Source organism: Gopherus flavomarginatus, chromosome 2, assembly GCF_025201925.1.
Source record: "Gopherus flavomarginatus isolate rGopFla2 chromosome 2, rGopFla2.mat.asm, whole genome shotgun sequence".
Lineage (NCBI taxonomy): Eukaryota > Metazoa > Chordata > Testudines > Testudinidae > Gopherus > Gopherus flavomarginatus.
Window position 1 is genome coordinate 90,002,840 of NC_066618.1, and position 23,403 is coordinate 90,026,242.

The 23,403-nt window shown below is 42.2% G+C and overlaps 1 protein-coding gene across 7 annotated transcripts in view; it reads left to right on the top strand.

Annotated features, from left to right (window-relative positions):
• The window catches only part of ITPRID1 (ITPR interacting domain containing 1), a 70,461-nt gene extending 47,593 nt beyond the window's left edge, over positions 1-22,868 (top strand). For 6 of the 7 annotated variants that reach the window (XM_050937893.1, XM_050937895.1, XM_050937894.1 and 3 more), the window contains 5 exons: positions 4,025-4,107; positions 6,585-8,063; positions 13,960-14,087; positions 15,357-15,468; positions 19,452-21,262. In XM_050937893.1, the coding sequence (XP_050793850.1) occupies positions 4,025-4,107; positions 6,585-8,063; positions 13,960-14,087; positions 15,357-15,468; positions 19,452-19,871 (2,222 nt within the window). In that variant the 3' untranslated portion in view covers positions 19,872-21,262. Of the gene's footprint in view, positions 1-4,024; positions 4,108-6,584; positions 8,064-13,959; positions 14,088-15,356; positions 15,469-19,451; positions 21,263-21,649 lie in introns of those variants that run through there. The other variant, XM_050937897.1, reaches the window with a different exon arrangement.
• Positions 22,869-23,403: the final 535 nt, after the last annotated feature.

The following is a 23,403-nucleotide window of genomic DNA, read 5'->3' on the forward strand; positions in this document are numbered from 1 at the left end:
TTTCTTTTTCCACCTTTTACCAAGCCCACAGACTGCAAAACAACCCCTCTTCCCCAAAACAATAATGCATCCCAGTTCTCCCAAATGCAAGATATGTAAGTTAAAATGGTTTGGAAATGATTCAGTAATCTCTTTTAAAAAAAAGTCCGTCCTCAGCTTGAGCCCATACCCTGAGTTTCATATACAGATTTTATGTAGTCTTGTCATAGGCAGACTCTCACTGAAGAAAAAGAGATATTGGCCTGAATGAAAGCAAAGGAAAAACCTGAGTAGCTGACCAACAAGAGAGAAAGTCTCATCTTTTCAAAATTTTCTGTCTTTACTTATAGAACTTCTGCAATAAGTATGTCACTTCAGTGATTTGATGTAACCTGACCTGAACATGCAGTTCTTTCCTCCCCGCACCCCATTCTGTCCTAAACAAGCCATGGGTACTTTCAAACCGCAGTTCTAAAGAGTTTTTATTTAAATAAACTACAAAACAGTAGAAGATGGAATCTGAACTCAAAATGTACATTAATGCTTTGTCTATATCACAGTTTGTAACCACTTAGTTATGTGGTTGGCTCTGTCTCCACACCCAACATAGTTAATACATTGTTTGGAAATCATGGCAGCTAGGCATGTGTAACCCTTGCCTACAGTCTTTCTGTAGTTAGGTTGTAATGCTGTATTTTAATCTGTAGACAGCTCAACCAGTCTTCTATCCTCCTCTTGTGCATTAAAGTTATCCCACAGTGCATTGCTTCACATCTGGCTGGTGCGTCTTGTGTGCATGCCTTTCAGGGACTCTTAGATTTTTCATAGATACAAACAAGGATAGGTATCATAGTAAGTGGTGATGTGCAAACATGATTGAGTATTTGATGGCTGTGTTGTGGAAAAAGTGCTGGGTGGATGCAACTCAATGCAATCTGTTGGAAATTGGGTCATACAAGAGTGCGATGACATGGTTACAAAAAACTTGGTAGATGGGGGGGGGCTAAAAGGTCTAATCTTCTATTAATTTTCAGAAGATTCCTCCATGTAACTCCCAATAGCAATGAGTTGCCTATAAAACCTGCATGCAACAGCAGAAGAATAAACATCTTAATCACCACCACTCCCAAACAAATACAGGTAACACGAACTAATATGTTCTTCTAACAGCAGTGTGAATTTCCAAACTTACAGTAGACTGACCCTATCTGAGATAGGGAGTCTTTCTCACATAAGATATCAGTTTGAGTCGAATGCAGATTGGGAATACAGCAACTGAAAAATTACTATATTTAAAAATGATGTTCTGCTTTTGTTTCTTTATTGATAAATGTGAATGGATGTAGGACAGCAGAATACATTGTCAGCAGCAGCTGGCTAAGGTGCAAAGGGTAATTGAAACATCTTATAAAAAAAAGTTTAGAGAAGTGGTGGAATATTTTTCTCCTGGGAGAAGTTGAACTGTGATTTGGAGACCACCCATAAAACAGAAATTTGGGAGTAATCTTAATGCAAATTATTGATTGTGCAGGATACAAGCCGGCAATTCCCATTAGAAATGAGGCAACAACTGCTGAATTACAGTTTATCTGCTGGTGACAAGAAGACAGATACTACAATTTATGAATTTGTAATATTTAACCAATGGTCTGGTCTTGATTTTACAATTGCCTTCATTTACAAATGTTTTCCACTCTTTATTAGTTCAAGCATCAAAATGGAATATATGTAACACATTTCATTGTAGGCTATTTGTGTTCCTGCTTTTTATGTTTCCTAATGCACAAAAATGACTGTTGATTGTTCTTGTCCTGGCTTTTCAGATAGTGATTTAACCCTTAGCTAACTAGCTTCACATGCAATGGGATGAAAATGGTTGATTTCCACAGGTTGCGGGAAGTGGTGTGTTAGATAGAAGGGAGGATTATGTAGCTGTTGGGAGGCTGGGCTGGATCCGAATTGTTGCCTGGAGTAAGTCCAAAGTGACTCCACTCCTGGGAACCCCATTCTGCCTTGGCATTCAATCCTACTTTGACCTAAGAATAAGAACATAAGAATGGCCCTACTGGGTCAGACCACGGGTCCATCTAGCCCAGTATCCTGTCTTCCAGCAGTGGCCAGTGCCAGGTGCCCCAGAGGGAATGAACAGAACAAGTAATCATCAAGTGATCCATCGCCTGTCGTTCATTCCCAGCTTCTTGCAAACAGAGGCTAGGGACACCATCCCTGCCCACCCTGGCTAATAGCCTTTGCTGGACCTATCCTCCATGACTTTATCTAATTCTTTTTTGAACCCTGTTATGGTCTTGGCCTTCACAACATCCTCTGGCAAGGAGTTCCGCAGGTTGACTGTGTATTGTGTGAAGAAATACTTCCTTTTATTTGTTTTAAACCTTTGCCTATTAATTTCATTTGCTGACCCCTAGTTTTTGTGTTATGAGAAGGAGTAAACAACACTTCCTTATCTACTTTCCCTATACCAGTCATGATTTTATAGCCCTCAATCATATCGCCCTTTAGCCTTCTCTTTTCCAAGCTGCAAAGTCCCAGTCTTATTAAACTCTCCTCATATGGAAGCCTTTCCATGTCCCTAATAATTTTTGTTGCCCTTTTCTGCACCTTTTCCAATTCCAATATATCTTTTTTGAAATGGGGTGATCACATCTGCTCACAGTATTCAGGATTTGGGTATAGCATGGATTTATATAGAGACAACATGATATTTTCTATCCTATTATCTATCTCTTTCTTAATTATTCCCAGCATTCTGTTCACTTTTTTGACTGCCACTGCACATTGAGTGGATGTTTTCAGAGAACTATCCATAATGACTCCAAGATCTCTTTCTTGAGTGGTAACAGCTAATTTAGACTCCATCATTTTATATGTATAGTTGGGAGTATGCTTTCCAATGTGCATTACTTTTGCATTTATCAACATTAAATTTCATCTGTCATTTTGTTGTCCAGTCACCCAGTTTTGAGAAATCCTTTTGTAGCTCTTCGCAGTCTGTCTGGGTGTTAACTATCTTTAGTAATTTTGTATCATCTGCAAATTCTATCGCACTGTTTACTCCTTTTTCCAGATCATTTATGAATATGTTGAATAAGACTGGTCCCAGAACAGACCCCTGGGAGACACCACTATTTACCTCTCTCCACTCTGAAAACTGACCATTTATACCAACCCTTTGTTTCCTATCTTATCCAGTTACTAATCCATGAGAGCACCTTCCCTCTTATCCTGTGGCAGCTTACTTTGCATAAAAGCCTTTGGTTAGGGACCGTGTCAAAGGCTTTCTGAAAATCTAAGTACACTATATCCACTGGATCCCCTTGGTCCATATGCTTGTTGACCCCCCTCAAAGAATTCTAGTAGATTGGTAAGGCATGATTTCCCTTTACTAAAATCATGTTGACTCTTCCTCAACAAATTATGTTCATCTATATGTATGACAATATTGTTCTTTATTATAGTTTCAACCAGTTTGCCTGATACTGAAGTCAGGTTTACAGGCCTGTAATTGCTGGGATCACCTCTTGAGCACTTTTTAAAAATTGGCGTCACATTAGCTATCCTTCAGTCATCTGGTACAGAAGCTGATTTAAATGATAGGTTACAGACAACAGTTAATAGTTCTGCAATTTCACATTTGAAACAGTCAAAAGTCAACAATTTTAGCAAGTGAAATAACGAAGCAATAGGACAAGCGGTTTATTGACTATTTAGATTGGTTTATGTCGAGTGTTCAGATGATAACATTTGTTTTACACATATGTAAAATGGAACTTACAGATTATACCTGTTGTTAAATCAGTGTCTGCCCTGGTATTTGCAGCTACGCTGGGCTCACTTTGTAGTTCATTCTAGTTGTAGCCATATAACTGGATTTGGAGCAATACTGCTAGGACCAGGAATATACTTAGCACAGGAATGAACGTTTAAAGTCCACCCACTGTAGAATCTAATGGGAAGCATTTACTGATTTTTATTCTGGCTTGCTGTTTGAATCTCTTTCTTCCCTCCCCAACTTTTCTCCCTGCAGAAGTGCTGGTGACAAGAACAAACAGCTGCCAGTCTGACAGCAGTGGATTTTTGGAGGAACCACCGGAGCCCTTACCTTTACAAGTAAAGAGCTGCTGATATTCTTCAATGAGATTAATGAAAAGTTTGAGCAAAACTAATAGCCCAAAGTTATCAGGTTCATGAAAAATAAAAGCAATAAAGAGGATGGAATTTCCCTGAGATTTCCTGTGGGGAAAACAGGGAGATTTTTATAGGCAAAAAAACTTTCTACCCCAGTGGAATACTATGCAAGGTCCAAAATTATACCTTGTAGAACTATTCCACTTTGGCTACCCTATATTCTATCTTACTATATTATATTGTTGCCCCTCTGGCTCAAGTGGTCAGCCAACATTTAGGACTTTGCTGGGTTATATCTGTTAGGAAGAGATGATGTGAGTCAGGTATATTCTTTGGTGTAATCTAGTTTATTTACAAAAGATCTACAAAAAGTCTTCCCTGAACACAGTAGAAACAGCAGACCATTTCCTTGCTCAGAAATAGCTCAATATGAATCTCCATGAAGCTCTGAGCCCATGAAGATCTGTCTCTCTGCATCCTCTTAGGGCCACATTTGCAACAGCTTCTCTTGCTTTCTGCCTCCAGCCTACACTCAGCTGCAATCAATATTCTAGCTCCTCTGTTTGAATTCAAGGAAGCCCCACTGTTCATACAACTTAGTTCTGACCTGCCATGTGGCCTAATGCAGTGAACAGTAGCCTCCATTGCTTGCAGATAAAGGAGCCACTGAGCCTGAAAATGGGTGCTTGGCACATCTGTCTTTAACAAGTTTGTTTTTAGATCAAAGAGTTCCTTAATGGCAGCCATTAACATCTCCTAGCATAACATTATCTAGGCAGTAGCACAATTTGAGGTTTCCAAATCCCCTATATTAAAAGACTTGCAGTAAGATGTAACTAGAACTTCTAATGAGAATTCAAAATAGGAGGTGGAAAATGACATTACTCCATGAGCCAAAGCTCAGTGAAGTCAACAAAAGTCTTATTTACTTCAATGAGCTGTGAATCAGGCCCACATAGTGCAGACCTGAGTAGGTGTGAGGTGCAAGGGTTGAAAATTTGATTGGTCCTGTTGGTCTTGTCTTCACAATGAAGTGTCTCGTCTTTTGCTCAGCCTGCTAACTCATATGAAAACTGCAGACCACCTTGTTTTCACAAGAATGTTTGTCCGACCCTAATGCAGGTTCGGGTGAATGTTTAATTGAGAGAGGAAAATTAAAACCAGACAAATTGAAAATTCAAAACACCACGTGGCCGTTTATTAACAGGGAGAAAATCACAACTTGGGCTAGGGAGGAGCGCTTTTACCAACTAGCAGTACTATTAGAATAAGAACATTCACACAACTTTAAGTAATCTATTTACATCCATTAACAAGGAACCAAATAATTCAAAATTAACTGCTCTTTAAAAAGTAAAATAAATACACTAAATTAAATGAACTGTGTGCACATTAACCAAATACTATAAAATACACTAGCTAACTACAATAGCAATTATTAAACTCTCATACACTACATATACACAACTTTACAGCAAATAACAATATACAGTTCCATATCAAATAAGGGAGGGAAAAAGAGAAGAGGCTAAGCAAAGCACAGAGCATTTACAGAAAATTAGAAAGCAAATACTGTATTCCAGGCGCAGCTGACCAGCAGTACAGACACTAGAAGCATACCGAATCCGTAGAAGATAGTTTGGAAAAAAATAATAAACGTCACGTCCCGAGCCGGCTATATCGGGAGGAGGCCCCTGGCTGAAGTGTTGATCAGGTTCTTCAGTCAGTATGTGGATACTCCTGCAGATTCTGGCACAAGGCATAGTTTTATTCAAAGGCTCTTTTACACTTGTCAAAATCTGATTGGTCCCTTCCAGGTTCCGAGCCGGCGCCCTCTACATAGATAGAATCTGCACATGGCACACTAGAAGCTACTAGAAGCTGCACCCAGCACACTAGCATGGTTTTGCACGCGACCCTAATCTGACCGTTTGAACTGAACTACGATTGGTCAGACTGGATTCCTTTGCTCACGGCACGCTGGTGTTATGCACACAGCACTAGCCTGACCCCTAGGTGACCAGGCAAAAAGAGCGGGAAAATACACACGGCACTATAATGTTGCACACCACACCTTAAGGTAGCACACAGCACCACGGTGTTGCACACAGTACCAGCGTGACCTCTAGATGACCGACAATTGGCCATACAGACACCATGTTAGAACAGAGGCCTTTGGGCTGCGACAATGTTAACTTGAATTATGACACACCCTTTTCCCCCCAGTGAAAACAAGGCTTTTGTGGCATTGGTGCAACATTTAGGAGGAGAAACCTCATTCTGCTCTCCTGACCACACAGGGACCAACTGACCACAATCAGCCCTTAACCACATACCAAACAAAAGAGCTCCTTTTGTATTTAAAAATTCTTCAAGATAAAGTCCCATTATCCATCTCATCAAACTAGTCCATGGCATTGCAATATTACATTCTTAGTGTCCTCTCATTTTCCTTGCAGAATTCACCTTTTCCAGGACACCTGAACCTTAACTGTGATGCCCATGACCAAAAAGTAGCTCTGCCACATAGAATAGCTCTCGCTGTGTCACACCAGGATTTTCATCAAAAGCCAAAGGGCCCTGTTGCTAACACCTCCACTGCAGATTGCAAGAACATTCCAAGGGTGTCTAGTCCAGACAGAGACCACAAGGATCAGAGGGAAGAGACCGCCCTCTCACTAACTGTGGAAGATGGTCTACATCAAGTCTTCAGTGATCAATCAGAAGGGGTTGTCAAAGAAATGGTGTACGATGCAAATAAGCAAGAGATTAAAATTGGAAGAGAGCAACAGCAAACTCCATGTTTTCAGGATGGTAATCAGGAAGTGGGAGATACTGTCACCCCAGAACCTAACTGTCATTTATACTTCAGCTTAGTACCCAAAACTCAAGCTCCATCTCACACTGAAGAGAATGGCACGCCTCCCATTGACTTCACTGGCAGTGGAGGCTGTGCCAGACAAGAGGCAAGAGAGGGACCTTTGACTGAGGAGGATGCTGGGAAAGTACTTAAGGAAAATATCCAGGAAGGTATTACAGAACATGTAAAAGGAAAGCAATGTGATAAGGAGATTATCAGTAAAGTTGATACCCTGGTTCCAGACACCAAGGCCACAAATGGTCAGCAGTTTTGCAAACCAGAGACTGATATATACAATATAAGCTGCTCTTGTGAAACACGGACACCAGAGACCCAATGGCAGGTCTCACAAGTACAAAACAAAAACAAGGTTATTTCAAGCAGTTCTTTACAAGTGGCTAATTTTTCTGCTTACTGCAGATCTGAATTTAGTTCCCAGGAAAGCACAGAGACTTGCTGTTTGGGTAAAATATCAGAAGCCACCAAATTGGAGAAGAATGATTCTGTCCAAAATGCTGAAATACACCCTAATCCCTCTAAGTCTGTTACTGTTCAGATGTCTTCAAGGCTGGTGTCTACTGTGCAAAAAGCTTCCTTGAGTGAAGCCCTCGGCAAAGGCCAGTCTTTAGAAATTAAATCCATAGGGTCCCAGTGCTCTGAGGGTGAGCCAAGAATTACTTCAGAACTGGGTATTTTGAAGGAAAGTCTAAAGAAGACAAGAGAAGCTTCAATTCAAACTGACACAATTGGAATAAAAACAAGAAATCAGTGGCCTGACCCAAATCTTCTCCCTCCATTCTGTAGACATGGTCATCTCACAAAATCAGTCTCCCTAGACACTGGGCTTTCTGGGAAATACAGATCATCCTACCATGAAACACTGGGTGCCCAGTCTGCCCAGTGCGGTCACAGCTGTCATTGTGTTTGCTGCCATCATTGCTGCTTTCAGTGGGCCTTTCCCTTCACTGCTTCCTCCAAACATCTTGGGGCCTGTTGTTCAAATCACAGCACCATAGAGTTACAGCTTTTGAAAACACTAGAGCTACTGCAGGATACAACAGTGAGGAGTATTTCTCCAGTAAGTATGTTTCTTGCTGAAATAATACGTAGAATCTGGCACATTGAGAGTAAACTCCTGGGGTGTTAGTTTTTTCAAAGTCCACTCAAGCTCTGTTCAGTGTTGTAGAGAAAGTGTCAGGAATGTAGCTTAGGAAACAAATGGGAAGAAGGGACAGTCCGTCCTGGACAAGTTGGAGGAATGTCAGAAATATACTTTGACTCAAATTAGGTTGTTTTAGACTACTTCCCTTAGAGTACTTAAAAGGTACCTGCTAGGTTAACAACTGACCAAGATGAGTTGGAGGACTCAGGTTTACACAGGTCCAATTCATAGGTCAGGTTGAGCTGCTGTTACTTTCCGCTTCTTCCATTCTCTTCAGTGTATAAATTCTACCAATCTGGGTTCCCTTAGGGCTTCTCTACATAAAAAGATGTATTGCTTTAAACTATACCAGTATATTTAAAGCAGTACAACCTCCCCCTCCCCAATATGGCTGCAGTTATACAGTGCTTATACTGATACAGCTTTATTCCCAGCCAGGCAAGGGAATAAACTGCACTGGTACCAGGCAGTTTTATACTGACATAACTGCCTCCACAGTAGGAGCTGTACCAGCATAACTATTTCAGTAAAAGAAAAAAATAAATAAAATAAAAAAAAAGTCACATCCCTAAATGAAATAGTTATACCAGCACAAAAATGGCCTTACACGCTCTCAAACCCACTCAGCCTTGCTTAAACTCACCCCTACCAATCAATATGTAAATTGCACCCTCTTATGCACCACTCTGTATTTGGCCAAGTGAGTTTGAGTCCCAAAAAAGAGCCTAAGTAGTTGTGATTTCCGCCCTGAAAGGGCCAGCAGATGGTGTAGTTCAGACTCACCTCACTTTGGCCCTGTATCTTTATTTTATCAGGGCCCTTATTCATGGCCAAATAAATAAATAAGAAATGGCTAAAGGGAGGGAAAGGTTTGTAGAAAAACAAGTCAAATTTATGTAGTAATACAAGGTCAGCCAGTGTTTTCAAACTGAGGGGAAACTTTATGTTTTTTCTGTGAACTTAACGCAGTTTAACCACTTTATGTCCGAAGCTGCAGAATGCCCTCCGTTTGGTATTTATACATGCTCCTATATACTGAGCAAATAAGGATGAAATCATATATGACCCAATCATCCCATGAATAGACTCAATGATTTCAATAAAATTGATATTCTGTATAGCCCTGATTTTCACAAGGGCTGAACAGCCAGAACTCCGACTGAAGTCAGTGGATGGGGCATGCCCAGTATCTCAGAAAAGCTGACCTAGGTAGAATAGGGAACATTTTAGAATATCTCTACACCACAGTTAAACACCCGCGGCTGACCCAGGTCAGCTGACTCACAGGGTCCCAGAGCCAGAGTCTCAACGTCTATACTATAATTAAACAGCCGAGTAGCCTGAGCCCCACGAGCCCAAGTCAGCTGACGTGGTCAGCTGCAGGTGTTTAATTGTGTAGACGTACCCGTAGCCAACCTAAAACTGTGTTTGCCATCAGAACCATGTGAAATGTTTGCAACAAGAGCTGAAACTACAAAAGTCACCAGGTTTTGACTTTGTAACAAACTCAGAACTGAGGATTCAGGGTCACCTGGGGATGGAGGGCCTCACTTGTTTGAGAGGCACCCCGAATCCATGGAACAGTATGATGCAGGGCAGCTGGGGTAAACTGTAGTGGGTGGCATTGCAACTGGGCACTCAGGGTTGTAGCACCGCTCAGGTTTGGCCCAGCCACCCCTTGGTCATGACAGAGGGTAGGGGACAGCTGGGCCAAAACTGAGTTAGTTTTGCTGAGATCTGGTACACAGGCTTGCAGTGCCACTATAGGTGAACCCAGAACCGGCTCCAGGCACCAGCATTCCAAGCAGATTGGGGCGGCAATCTGCAAGGGGAGGCAGTCCATGTGTTTTTGCCGCTCCAAGCAGCATGTCGAATTGTCGCCGTGGATGGCGGGGGCAGTCCATGTGCAGTTAGGGCGGCATGTGCATTTCCATGGTGGCAGCAATTTGGCGGCAGCTTTTATGTTCAGCTGCCTGCGGCTGCAATTCGGCGGCTTCTGTCTTCTGGATGAAGACAGAAGCTGCCGTCAAATTGCCGCTGCCGTGGAAACGCACATGCCACCCTAATGGCACACGGACTGACCCCGCCGTCCACGGTGGCAATTCGGCTCACTCCTTGGGGCGGCAAAAACAGTAGAGCCGGTCCTGGGTGAATCAGCCCCTGCATGCAGTATGCCACATGCCAGATGTTCACCTGCTGGCTGCCAAAACCATGGGGACTGGCTGGGAAGCAGGACAGACCCAACACCAGGAGGCAAGTCTCACCAGCAGGGAGGGATATGGTAAAGAGTGGGCTGGGGAGGCAGGGGCTCCTGGAGGGGATGGCAGGAGAGCTCCCTTGAGGGCTGATGCTCCTGGGGGAGGGCTGGGTGTAGGGCCTCATGTGCTGGGGGGTGGTTGTCAGGCTTTTTAGAAGGGTTGGGGTGCCTCCTTTTCAGATTTTGCCCTAGGCCCCCTATAAACCGGCCCAGCTAGGATTGTTGGAAAGCTCACAATGCTTCTGAGAAAAGCAGGGCTGATGAATAGTTCTGCACCATGAGGAATGTGAGTGTTTCTCCTGGTTTTGTGTTGAAACGATGCAAACTTGGTGGTTTCAGATGAGTTTCTTCCTTTCTTTCTTTGAACCTGAAACGCAAAGTGAAACTTGGGAAGTTGTAAACACAAGTGGGTCAAAGTGCAGAAAAGTGAAACTAATGAATTTCATGTTATTCACTATATCAGTACTATGGGGGCTTTTCTTTATTTGCTGACGTGCTATGAATTTTGTGAGATGTCTCTCAATTGCCACAAGAGGTCAGTGTTTCAGTACATTACAGCTGAATTTACATGGTCCAACTTATTTTATCACTTGTCTGATGGTGATGACGGATTAACAGTGATGCTTTTTCAGTAATCTGAGCCAGAGGATACTGCAGGCATTGACTGCACACTACACTATTGTTCAAGCTCTATTGTTTAAGCAAAGATGTATTAAATCCGGCACTTGTCTGAGGTTAATCATGTGAAATCCAGCCCCTGCATCACGGAAGGACCCAAGCAACTAGGAAAGCTGTGATTATGTGTGTTGGGTCTAAGGGCTGGTCTACACTACAGGGGGAAATCGATCTTAGATACGCAACTTCAGCTACGTGAATAACGTAGCTGAAGTCGAATATCTAAGATCGGATTACTCACCTGTCCTCACCGCGCCGGATCGATGTCCGCGGCTCCCCCTGTCGATTCCGCAACTCCGTTGGGGTTGGTGGAGTTCCGGAATCAATATAAGCATGCTCGGGGATCGATATATCGCATCTAGATGAGACGTGATATATCGATCCCCGAGCAATCGATTTTAACCCGCCGATACGGCGAGTAGTCTAGATGTAGCCTAAGGAACATGTAGGGGGGTCAGAAAACATTCCTCGGTTTATGTACAGTGGAACTCCATACCCATCTAAATTGGAAAGCATTGGTATGCTGGTGTGTAGTCAGTGGGTCTGAGGCTTTACTGGCCTAAAATCTTGGGGATTTGCCGGGAGAGCAGCAGCAGGTTGCATCTGCTGCTGCATCCTGTGTCTTAGAATTGTGGGTACTGCTCCACTGCACAAGGTTGAAGACTCTGCTCCTCACTTCTTCATATGGAGAGAATCCTGTGTATGTAGGCTTTATTCCACATGACAGGATTTGGTCCAAAATCTTTAGTCCAGCCTGTCAAGGGATTTAAGCATCAAACATTTGCTAGAACAAGAGAAAATCCTGAAAGAACTCAAAAATCTGTATTAACTGCAACATTGTTCTTGACAGAAGTCAGTGTTAAAACACTGAAAGAGCAAACAGCCATCAGATTATATTGAATTTGCATGTTTCTGTTTTATTCATCTGGGTATGACATTTTCTTGTACAAGGAAATTATTTCCCAACAGAAACACTCTATTTCCATACCTTTTGGAGGCTCAGTTGCTAATTAACACAGCTTTAAAAAAATGTTTTAGTTAGGTTTTCCAAAGTGGTCATAACATCATTCTAGTCTATTCATGTTCTTATACCATATCTATCACTCAGGTACTTGAGTGATCTCCAGCAATGAATTAGGTGACATGACCAACATTTTTCATGTCTGGTTCTTTCTTTCTTTCTCTCATCCTCTCCCTTTGGGGAGAAGTTACATTTTTAACATATGACAGGCTATGTCTTTATATTAGTAAAGTCTAGGTAAAAGAAATACACCTTGATCTTGGCATGGAAAGTTGTGAGGTTTGAGGTAGTTTGGAGATCCCATGGGAGTTTCACAGCCTTGAACCAGCCCTTGAGAAAGCTCTGTCTCATGCACAGACAAGCTTTACTCTTGTGGATAGACCGTTCCATAACATCTTGATGTGCAGGACCCTCCAGCAGAACAGACCAGTGATCCATTGATTATTTACTCAAATGTATAACTGATCTAAACAATTAGTCTAGAATCCTGTTTCTAACTGAGGCCCATGCTAGAGTCTTAATGGAAAAATGTAAAGTCCCCAGAGGAATACTATGCTATGGGGAAATTACTTCCCAATACCAGTCAATGACCACAGTAAACATGAAACACTGCAGACGTTATTTCCAAATATTTATTTCAATGTTTAAGGATATAAACATATGACTTGTCATATTAGAGAAAGACAGTTCATTCAAACTAATACCTTGTGCAAAAGAAAACCTGGAGTGGACAATTAGAGATTAACCTTCCCATAGAAATTTCTTTCTAACTCCTGTCAGTTCATGATTGACTTTTTTGCCATGAGGTAGGAGAGTTTATATTCTTTATAAACAAATGTGCTTTGGCCATGTTTGTATATTCTATCAAGCAATGTTACTGGCAGGAATGTTCCCCAAAACATTGACTTGTGAACAAATATTTCCCTGCAAAAAACAAACTTTGAATTTGTCCTGGAAACCTGATTCCAAGACTTACACTCATCCAGTCTGGGGACAGAAATCTTGTGTCTTGTCAAAACAGCTCAAATTTTAGATAACTAATAATGGATACTCGAAGCAATATTTGCCAAGAACAGTTGATGAGCAATCTATAGGCAGAAATATATTTGTATAACACATTATTTGAATAGTTTTGAGCAAATGAACAGATCTTTGGGAATTGTGATATTTGCAGACTTTTTGCACAGAGTGAATTGAGCTATATATGTCATAGTGCCTGCTCAAATCCCAAAAGAATTGTATAGCCTTTGCAATTTTATCCTAGCTAGTGCAATTGCAGTTGCTATTTTTATTCTTATCAATATCTGATCCTCTTTTTCAAATTTACTAATCCTTTTGCCTCCACTAGTAATGTAAAAGTCAGCTAAACGTTAACATCTACAAATGGAGGGGCAAGAAAATGTGATGATGGTTCTAGAGATACAGTGCTCAACCTGTCTTTCAAATCAGACACATGGAGCAAACTTTTTTATTCAGTGATGCTGATGTAAATCCAGGGCAACCCTATTCAATGCTAAGGATTTACATAAGTGTAACTAAGCTCAGAATTTGACCCATTGTGTCAAAACTACGGGCAAAATCCTGTCTCTCTTGAAGACAAGGACAAAATTTCCGTTGACTGACTTCAGGGGAAGCCTATGTGACTTCAGAAAGAAGAGCTGATAACTAAATACATTTATATTCTTCAGAAGTCATCTCACTTGTTATCTGGAAGCTTGTACCTATGAATGTCTGACAAGCCTGCTTATGATGTACCTGTTCTGTTGATGAGAATAGGACTGCTGCCTCTTGAGCTGTCAGTATGACAAATATTAAAAGGAAAGTAATGAAGTAGTCACTCTTCTTGGTCTTCTTCGTAGTGCACAATCCATGAAATAGAAGCTATGAAGAGTTCGTGCCAGAGTTTCCGGGAGAAACTAGATGAGATTGAGCAACACCTGATAGAGCAACAAGATCTTTTTTCCAGTGCTATGTCAGATGAAGGAAGGTAATTATATCACTACAGAAACACATGTTTTATGGTCATTAAAAAAGCAACATTTTGAACCCTGAGTGCGTGTGCAGAGCATCTTGCTGTATGTGCCAACACTCAGACTTAACATTTTTACTGTATAACACAGAAGTCAGCATTCAGTTGTTCCATCACTTTATTACTATCCATTTATCCAACCAATATTTTCTAAACTTGATCATGGCAGTGTATGTTATAAACAGTTTATGCTGCATTAAGTTTAGGTGTACATAAGGGATTTATAATATGTACCAATGAACGTACACTCTCTTTGATACTTCTCAGACTCAGTGGCTGGGATTCCTTATGAGTATGACATCCCCAATCATGAAGGTGCCATCATGGGTATTGTGCATGTCTTGTGCCCACCTTGCAAATGAAAAAGACTTTTTCTGTAATTGTGTCTGTAGAAAAGTATGACTTGTCTCCATTAATTTCAATGTTCAGAAACATTAGAATTAAAAATATGGTCTATTTTAGTTTAAAATAACTTAAAATCGAATGAAATACAGGCATAATTTGCAATAGATCTCATTTATTTTGACCTCAGCTTTCCAGATGAACATAGATGGGGGTTTGTGGGAGGATGGTGGGGTTGATGATGAGGGCATTATACAAACTGGGCCATAACCAAAGGAAGCACTGTATTAAAACCATAGCAGTAACACCATCATCAAGATTGTAAAACAGTCTCCATTATACACCTAATTTTAAAAAATAAGTCTTTTCTTCTAATAAAACTTGTTTCTGGCTGAAATTTTTCATATGCAGTCCCTTGGCACAGGAGGGTAGTTTGAGGAAAGGTAGCAGTTAATCAAGCAAGGCATTTATGAATGAAGAGCACTTTGAAGAGTGGAGGGGGGGAAGGTATGTCTTTTTTTGTTTGGTGTTTGTCTTTTTGTAGAGTCATAACTCAAAATGACTGGCTCCAAATCTGTTTAGTTGGGTTGTCTGCAGTGAGAACTAGTGCCCAGGACTCTTTTTGTATGACTGAAAGGTTAGAAGAGTCAGTTGGGTCTGTGACACACACATGAATTCAGTTTTATTCAGAGTTCTGTGGCCTGCATAGTGCAATGCAGTAAAGGAACTATCTGGCACTGGTACTGTTAGGTTATTATTTAGACTGTAGAATGTTTTGTGGTGCAGTGTCTGAAACAACACTGTATTAATGGCATGAATGAGAAATAGATGCTTTGCAGAGCATCACTGTTCACCTGATTGTTTTTCTTCTGCTGTCTACTACAGGGAAAAAAAAAGACAACTGCAGGTCTTACGTCAAGCTGTTCGTCGTGAGCTTTCTGAACTGGAATTCCAGCTGAATGATCGATCTCGCCAGGCTAGGGAGGGAATTCTGATGGTATGTTGTATAAGCAGCTATTCTTGTGAAACATAGGGAAAAGGAATCTATTTTTGTCATAACATATTCCCAGATTTGGACCTTAGCGTCCAAAATATGGGTGTTAGCATGAAAACCTCCAAGCTTAGTTACCAGCTTGGACCTGGTAAAGCTGCCACCACCCAAAAAATTAGAGTGTTTTGGGGCACTCTGGTCTCCCCAAAACCTTCCCTGGGGACCCCAAGACCCAAATTCCTTGAGTCTCACAACAAAGGGGAATAAACCATTTCCCTTCCCCCCCTCCAGGTGTTCCCTCCCTGAGTTCCTGGAGAGATATACAGAAGCAAGCTCCGTGAATCTAAACAGAGGGATTCCACCCTCCCTATTTCCAGTCCTGGAAAACAAGTACTTCCCTCTTCACCCAGAGGGTATGCAAAGTCAGGCTAATAAATCTAGCACACACAGATTTCCCCCTGACTTCTTCCTCCCACCAATTCCCTGGTGAGCTACAGACTCAATTCCCTGGAGTTTCCCACTAAAGAAAAACTCCAACAGGTCTTAAAAAGAAAGCTTTATGTAAAAAGAAAGAAAAATACATAAAAATGGTGTCTCTGTATTAAGGTGACAAATACAGGGTTAATTGCTTAAAAGAAATATAAATAAACAGCCTTATTCAAAAAGAATACAATTCAAAACACTCCAGCAACTACACACATGTAAATACAAAAAAAAAAAAACATATAAACCACTGTCCTTTCTGTACTTACAACTGGGAAACAAAAAATTAGAAAAGCAGGAGACAAAAATCCTCTCATAGCCGAAAGAAAGACAGGCACAAAACAAAAAACAAAAAACTCACACACAAACTTCCCTCCACCCAGATTTGAAAAAGTCTTGTTTCCTGATTGGTCCTCTGGTCAGGTGTTTCAGGTTACTCCTTTCCAGGTAAAAGACCATTAACACTTAGCTGTCTGTTTATGACAATTTTAAAGACTCTTTATCCTATTGCCTTTACTGGTGCAATGTCACAGTGAGTGGTTGCTGTATGTGGCTTCCACATGCATTTGCTGTGAGTTGAACATGTGACCAAACCAACAGGGTTAAATTGTGTCATCTAGTACAACCTTAGGCCAAGATTTTCAAAAAGAGACTAGTGATTTTGGGTGCTTCAGTTTTTAGGTGTCCAGCTTATGACTCCTTAAAGGGCTTTGATTTTCAGAAAATTCTGAGGTCCAACCTTCTGAAAACCAGACCCTTCAAGGTGCTTCAAACCCTGGATACACTCAAAATCACGAGTGGTGTTGGCCACACTGTTGCTCTTTCAAAGTCTAAAAAATGTTAAATCCAGTAAGTATTTTTTTAATAAACTGCTGTCAGATGCAAAGCAAAAGTTTTCTCTTTGGAAAGAGAGAACTTTGTGTTTTGTCACATCTCCAACTGCTGCCTTGTTTCTTTCCATTTGTGATTTTATAATAAAATATGTTAGCAGCTTTCCTCCAAATCAACCACTGTAGTTACAGAATTGCTGCATGACTTGCACTCATGTAAGCGTACGCACAAAACAACCATTTCAATACTAACGTCACAGTGCAGAAATTTTCAGTTACTGGAGGTTGATAAGAGCCTGCAAAATTAACATGGCTGGTAGGTGCAGTAAGGATTCGCCTGGCATGGATATCCATTGTCTGCAGTTAATATGAAAGAAGTAAAACAACTGGCAGGAGCAGTCAGTAGAGAAACAGATGACATACACAGAAAACATATCGTAGCTATGGAGCGACTGAAAGCTGTTTTTTGATCAGTAACTAGAGCCAGCATGAGATTAAAACCCAAAAAAGATTTAAGTGCTCCTAAATTATTTGAAGGGTATCCCCATTAAGCATAATTGTCAGCGCCATTAAGCAACAGTTGCTGCCATAAAGCATTGTACCAACCCACCCACCCCCTTCTCTGTGCTGGACACAGGATCTGGTAGATGTCTGAAAGTAGCATGTCTGCACCTGTTTCTCTTCAGATCAGGCATAGACCTGCTTTGCTTGCATGGATCTGGAAACCCCTGCCACAAAAACACCCAAGTGCACACAGAGTTCTGAGACTGAGAGAAGTGGCTGCTCAGTCTGGGCCTCTGTCCTGGTGGGATTTGCTGCTCCATGGCTACTCAGCCTTCCCCTGCCCTCAGGATACGTGCAACCTTAAGTGCCCGGTGCTCATCACTAGTCCCAATCTAGTCCTGTTCTTGGGCTCATTCACACCATGCCCAGGGCAACACAGTTCTTCTTCCTCCCACAGAACTCTCTCCCCCAATCCAAAAACACACACTACTGTCAGGATGACAAGTCCCTCCAGCTCCTCCCCACTCCCATGGAATTCTCCAGTTTCTTACCCATCTGCCCGTCTAGGCCATTGACTCCCATGATGTAGCTATTCACATTTAGGTGCCATCATTTCTTCCCTGATCAGCATGCAGAGGCTGTGGCATGTGTCTATGGTAGCACACAAACCTCTTGACAAATGTTACTGTCTGAGCTTCCTGATCAGGAATGGGATATGTTTCTGCCCACTTTGAAAAACAGTCAGCCACTAGAAGCACATATTTATTCCCTTGGGGTATAATGGACAAAGGCCCCAGGATAGCCAACGCTATTCTTTCATTCAGTGCCTGGCCTGGGTAGAGACCATTGGAGCTCTGGATTTACTTCCCCTTTCTTTTCAAGCCCCCCACACCCTCACAATCCCCAGCACCTCCTTCTTTGGCACCACTCCTTGAATAAGTTCAGACCTTTTCCAAGATCTTGACAGTTTCCGCACCAGCATTCCCTGTCTAACACTTGGCTCAGGCCACATAGTCCAATAGCTTTTCAGGCATGGATGATGTTGAGCTTCATCTAGGAATTCCCCACTACCAGTTCCCTTCCTACACCAATCTATTGACCCTATGGGAAACTGAGGCACAGAGAGACTAGGGGTAGAATTCACAAAGGTATTAGGCATCTAATGCCCATTGATTTCAAGGGGAGTTAGGCACTTAAATACCTTTGTGAATCTCATCTTAAGTGATTTGCCCAAGGTAACCCAAGAAGTCTGTGACAGACCTGAGGGCTGAACTTTGTTTTCACAAGTCTCTAGTTAATGCCTTAACCACTGAACTATCCTTTCTTCCTAGCCTATGTTGCCTCCCTAAGGACTTATCTATGCAGGGAAATTGACTGGCGTAGCTAGAGCTCAGAAATGATAAAAGTGACTTTATTTTGGAATATTTACTCTGATAAAGTCACGTTTATGCTGGAATAGTATTCCCATGGGCAGTTACTCCAGCATAGCTGTAAAGGATTACTTATTGTGCTATAGCTATGCTTGTCATTTTCACCTGTGTAGATAAGCCCTAAAACATAACTCAAATTGGGGACAGGGAAGAAGGAAGCCCCATCTTCATTTGGTGCAGAGTAGGGAGACGGCCACCAGAGTTGTATCTCCCCAGGACTGCTCTGCCTGGTTTTAGTGTCACTTACAGTGGCTGAGGAAGAACAGTTGAATTGACAAAGCAGCACTCTGCGCCTGCCCCACCAGCTTTCTCCTCCACGACAGGAATTCTCCATTAGCCAGTTCCAGATTGAATCCATTCATTTTGCAGTGGCTGCATGACACACAGTGCATGGCGCACACTGGTGAATCTGGGCTCCAAATTGTTATGATGCACCCTTTTCAATCCAGGGCTGCCACACACATCCACAGAGGTCTGTCTGGGGGGTTGTACTAAGACAACTGTGTCAGTCGATCACAGTAAAATGAGACTGAAATTTATGTTACTGAAACATGAAAATGGGATTGAAATTTATTACTGAATCCTTTTCATGGCAGCATCTCAGCTGCCAAATTATACTTTGTTTTTTTGACCAAGAATAAGAAGTGGGCATGCATCATAACCTCTCCTGTGTATCACTGTCTGATACCTTTTATAATTTTTTATTACTACTGTATGCATGTCTTCCCTATTTTCTCTGCAGCAGCTGGACCAATTACTAGGAGAACAATCCCATCTGTTTTCAGAGCTTGGACTCCCTGACTGGAGGGAAGAAAGAAATGCCCAGAATAAACAAGTTGTTCCAGATGCCGCTGACACTATGCATCCTAGAGCTGGGTGCTCAGAAACGGTAGTTCCAAGGCGCCTGAGCAGAAGTGAAACATTCCCATCAACTCCATCAGCCTCAGTGCCGGGAACACCAGAGATACAGTTTCCTGCTATGGCAACAGCGGAGCTAGACCCACAGGAACTCCCCACCAGTAAAAAGGAAATAAAAGGTCCTCCCCAGCCAAAAATTGACTTTAAGACTTTTCTACAGAGTGTAAGAATTCATTTTATTCTGCTTGCTTGCATATTCCGATGTCAGAACATGGTGACACGAGATTACTATTGCTTTTATTAGAGTAGTGGCTAGAGGCCCAACCAAGTGCCCCTTTGTGCTAGGTGTTATACATACCCTTACCAAGCTATAGTTTCTGCTCTGAATAGCTTATAATCTAAGTAGACAGAGCAGACAAAGGGTGGGGTAGCATTCTCAAAGTTAACTGCAGCGCTTACTCATGGTAATGAGGGCCGTATTATTATGTGGCTGGTGGTATCAGCAATGCCTTGTCCGTCTAGAACTCTGAATGTGATTGGTTGAGATCTATACCAAACTGTGTGAAATTAACCAGTAGCATTAGCCTGCAAAACAACTTGAATTAGTTTACATGGACAGCAAAGGTAATGAATTTAGGTATCAGAGGGATAGCCGTGTTAGTCTGTATCCACAAAAACAATGAGGAGTCTGGTGGCAACTTAAAGACTAACAAATTTCTTTGGGCATAAGCACCATGATGCATCTGAAGAAGTGGTTTTTTTACCTACGAAAGCTTATGCCTAAGTAAATTAGTGAATTTAGGGTTTCACCGGTTTTGTGTAAAAGTGAAAATGCTCACCTTTTTTGATTGATCTGCTTTTACAGTTTCACCATCAATAAGAAACAGATTTTTTTCTTTATTGTTCAATATACAAAAGCTTAGTAAAATAGATTAACTAGAAAGTGGTCTAGCTAAAGAGTCAGATGGGTAATGGTCATGGTCTTTCACTTTTCCACTTAAGAGTATGGACCCAAATCTTTAGGGCTGGACCCTCTCTTAAGCAAATAGCTAGAGCCAGATTTCTACACTACCTCCATGTAAGCCTCCATAAAATCAGTGGATTTCATTCTTCTCACTTTTAGGGTCACCAAGTGTCCAGTTTTCGACCGGAATGTCTGGTCAGAAAGGGACCCTGGTGGCTCTGGTCAGCACCACAGACTGGACCATTAAAAGTTCAGTTGGCAGGCTCCCTATCTGGCTCCGCATGATTCCTAGAAGCGGTGACGTGTCCCTCTGGCTCCAAAGCGCAGAGGCAGCCAGGGAGGCTCCATGCACTGCCCCTACCCTATGTGCCAGCTCCTCAGCTCCCATTGGCTGGGAACTGCAGCCAATGGGAGCTGCAGGGGTGGTGCCAGTGCACGGTGGTCGCATGCACCCCTCCTCCATCCCAAGCCCCTCATCCTCACCCCAGACTCCACACCCCCAGCTGGAGACCTCACCCCCTCACATACACTCCAATCCCCTGTCCCAGCCCAGAGCCTTCCCACACCCCAAACCCCTCATTCCCAGCTCCACCCCAGTGCCTGCACCCCCCAGCCAGAGACCTCACCCCCTACACCCCATTCCCCTTCCCCAGCCTGGAGCCCTGTCCCCTGCACCCTGAACCCCTCATTTCTGGCCCCACCCAGAGCCTACACCACCAACCAGAGCTTTCAACCCCCTAATCCAGCCTGGTAAAAGTGAGCGAGTGAGTGAGTTTGGGGGAGAGCAAGTGACAGAGGGAGGGGGGATGGAGCGAGCAGGGGGGTGGGGACTCAGATAAGGGTGTTCAGTTTTGTGCTGTTCGAAAGTTGGCAGCCCTACTCTCACACAGGAGTTTTCCCTGATTCATCGTGGTAAAGCAGAATCACGGAATCATTTCCAAGAATGAAGCCCCTGGCTTACAGAACCTAAGAAGCAATTAAAGATTTCATTTAACGTATTGTGTTCCTTTATACCAGATCTTTAAAGACTAAGACTGTTTAGTTATTTAGAAACTAGTTGTTAGCTGATTACTAGTTTTTAGTTACTTAAAGACTAAGACTTATTTTTCTTTTGCCAGCTGAAGAAATCGTTTCGAAATTTTCAGTAGTGACATAGCAGAATGAAGAGATTGAAGGAAGACTGACAACTGTGGACTTTTTTTAAAAAAATAGTTGTGACTTCTTCCTACAACAAACACTTTAAAGCATCTAAGGCTTTACAAAAACAGAATGAAACAGCTGTCATTTGCAGCAGGGCATTCTATATATTTTTGCAGCGCATGGACTGCAGGAAGGAAAGGAAACCATTTTGAGGGGTTATCTTGATGAGGGAGCCGCGTATTCTGCTGTTCTGTGGTCATAGGCAAAAGGCCTGTAGTAAATTCTATCATTTGGCACAGTATTAGACGCCAGATTGTAAACTGTCATTTCAAAAAAACGGTTGAGCCCTCATAGTTGTGAAGAAAATCTTGGAAACGTGACCTTAGTAAACTGATGCTGCACTGTCTTCCTGTACCTGCACCCAGCCTGAGAAAATAACTTGGAAATGTATTAACTGTATAACTGCTGGTCATTTGAGGGAAGCATCTAACTAACATTAATCCTCAACCCCAAAGTGCCTCCCACACTTTCCCTACCAGCCTCTAAAACCTCCATCTTCCCCCTGACAACTTCTATGATGGATGTATCTAACGTCGCTGTAAAAATCTGCAGCACAATGACAATGTGTGGACAGCATACAATGTAGATTGAACCGAGTACCAGAATATATAACACAGTGAGTATCATCCTGATTATATTAATCATTTTCATATTTAATTCATAGAAACCTGATTTTAAAATGTAACTGAAACCACTGCCAAAAAAACGGCAGAACCCAAGAAGGCTGCAGGATCCAGGACCGCTGCCTCAGCATTCTGGTCCAGTTTGCTGTGGAGTACACAGGGCTTTGATCTAGACACAAAATCTATTAGCTTGGAAAGCATGTATAACCTCAGAGGCACCTCTGGTTCTACCAGTTGTATATGGGATGGCAGTACATAAAGTGTTCAATATTAGAGACATGGTATTTTGTATGACTGCTTTTTAGCTTAGTGCTTTACATCTACAACGATTGCCAGACATCTAACCATTTGTTTAATGCTGTGAAGGTGTTTTTGGGTCATTTAGGCCTTTATCTTTCAAGTCTTTACCCAATGGAAGCGCAAGTGAAGGCATCACTTCCTCACCAGTAAGATTAAGTGCTGAATGGTAGTAAAGATCCGTTTCTCTCCCCTTACAGTGCAGAAGGTAACAAGCAAGCAGGGCAAGGCTGTCATTGGCTTAAGCAAAAGCCTCAACAAGTTAATAGGGTGTTTATTTAAGTACTCCTGTTATAGGGTAAAATTCATCCCTCTGCAGATGGCCAGCATGGGACCTGTGCACCACTTACACTCTATTTGAAGGCATAAGAGGGACTTTAAAAAGGTGCTCGGGACTTGTAGCCCTCTGCATAGGGGTGAATTTCACCTGCCAATTAGTAGGCAGGAGTAACCTGTCACAACAACACCCTTTAAAATGTCTGTGTGCTCCCCTCACTCATCATTTTTTACTTTGTACTGACATATTCCACCCTCTGAGGGTGAGGCTATGTCCTGTTTTGGACGGGACAGTCCCCTTTTTAAGCCCTGTCCCAGTTGTCCTGACTTTTTTGGCAAAGGGAGCATTTGTCCCGTTTGCTCAGGCTGACTTCATCACCTGGCAAAAGCAAATAGGCCAAATGCCCATTTTTGTCAAAAGGCGGGGTGTGACACAGAGGAACGTGAGGGGGGCAAGAAATGGTGATGCCAGCACT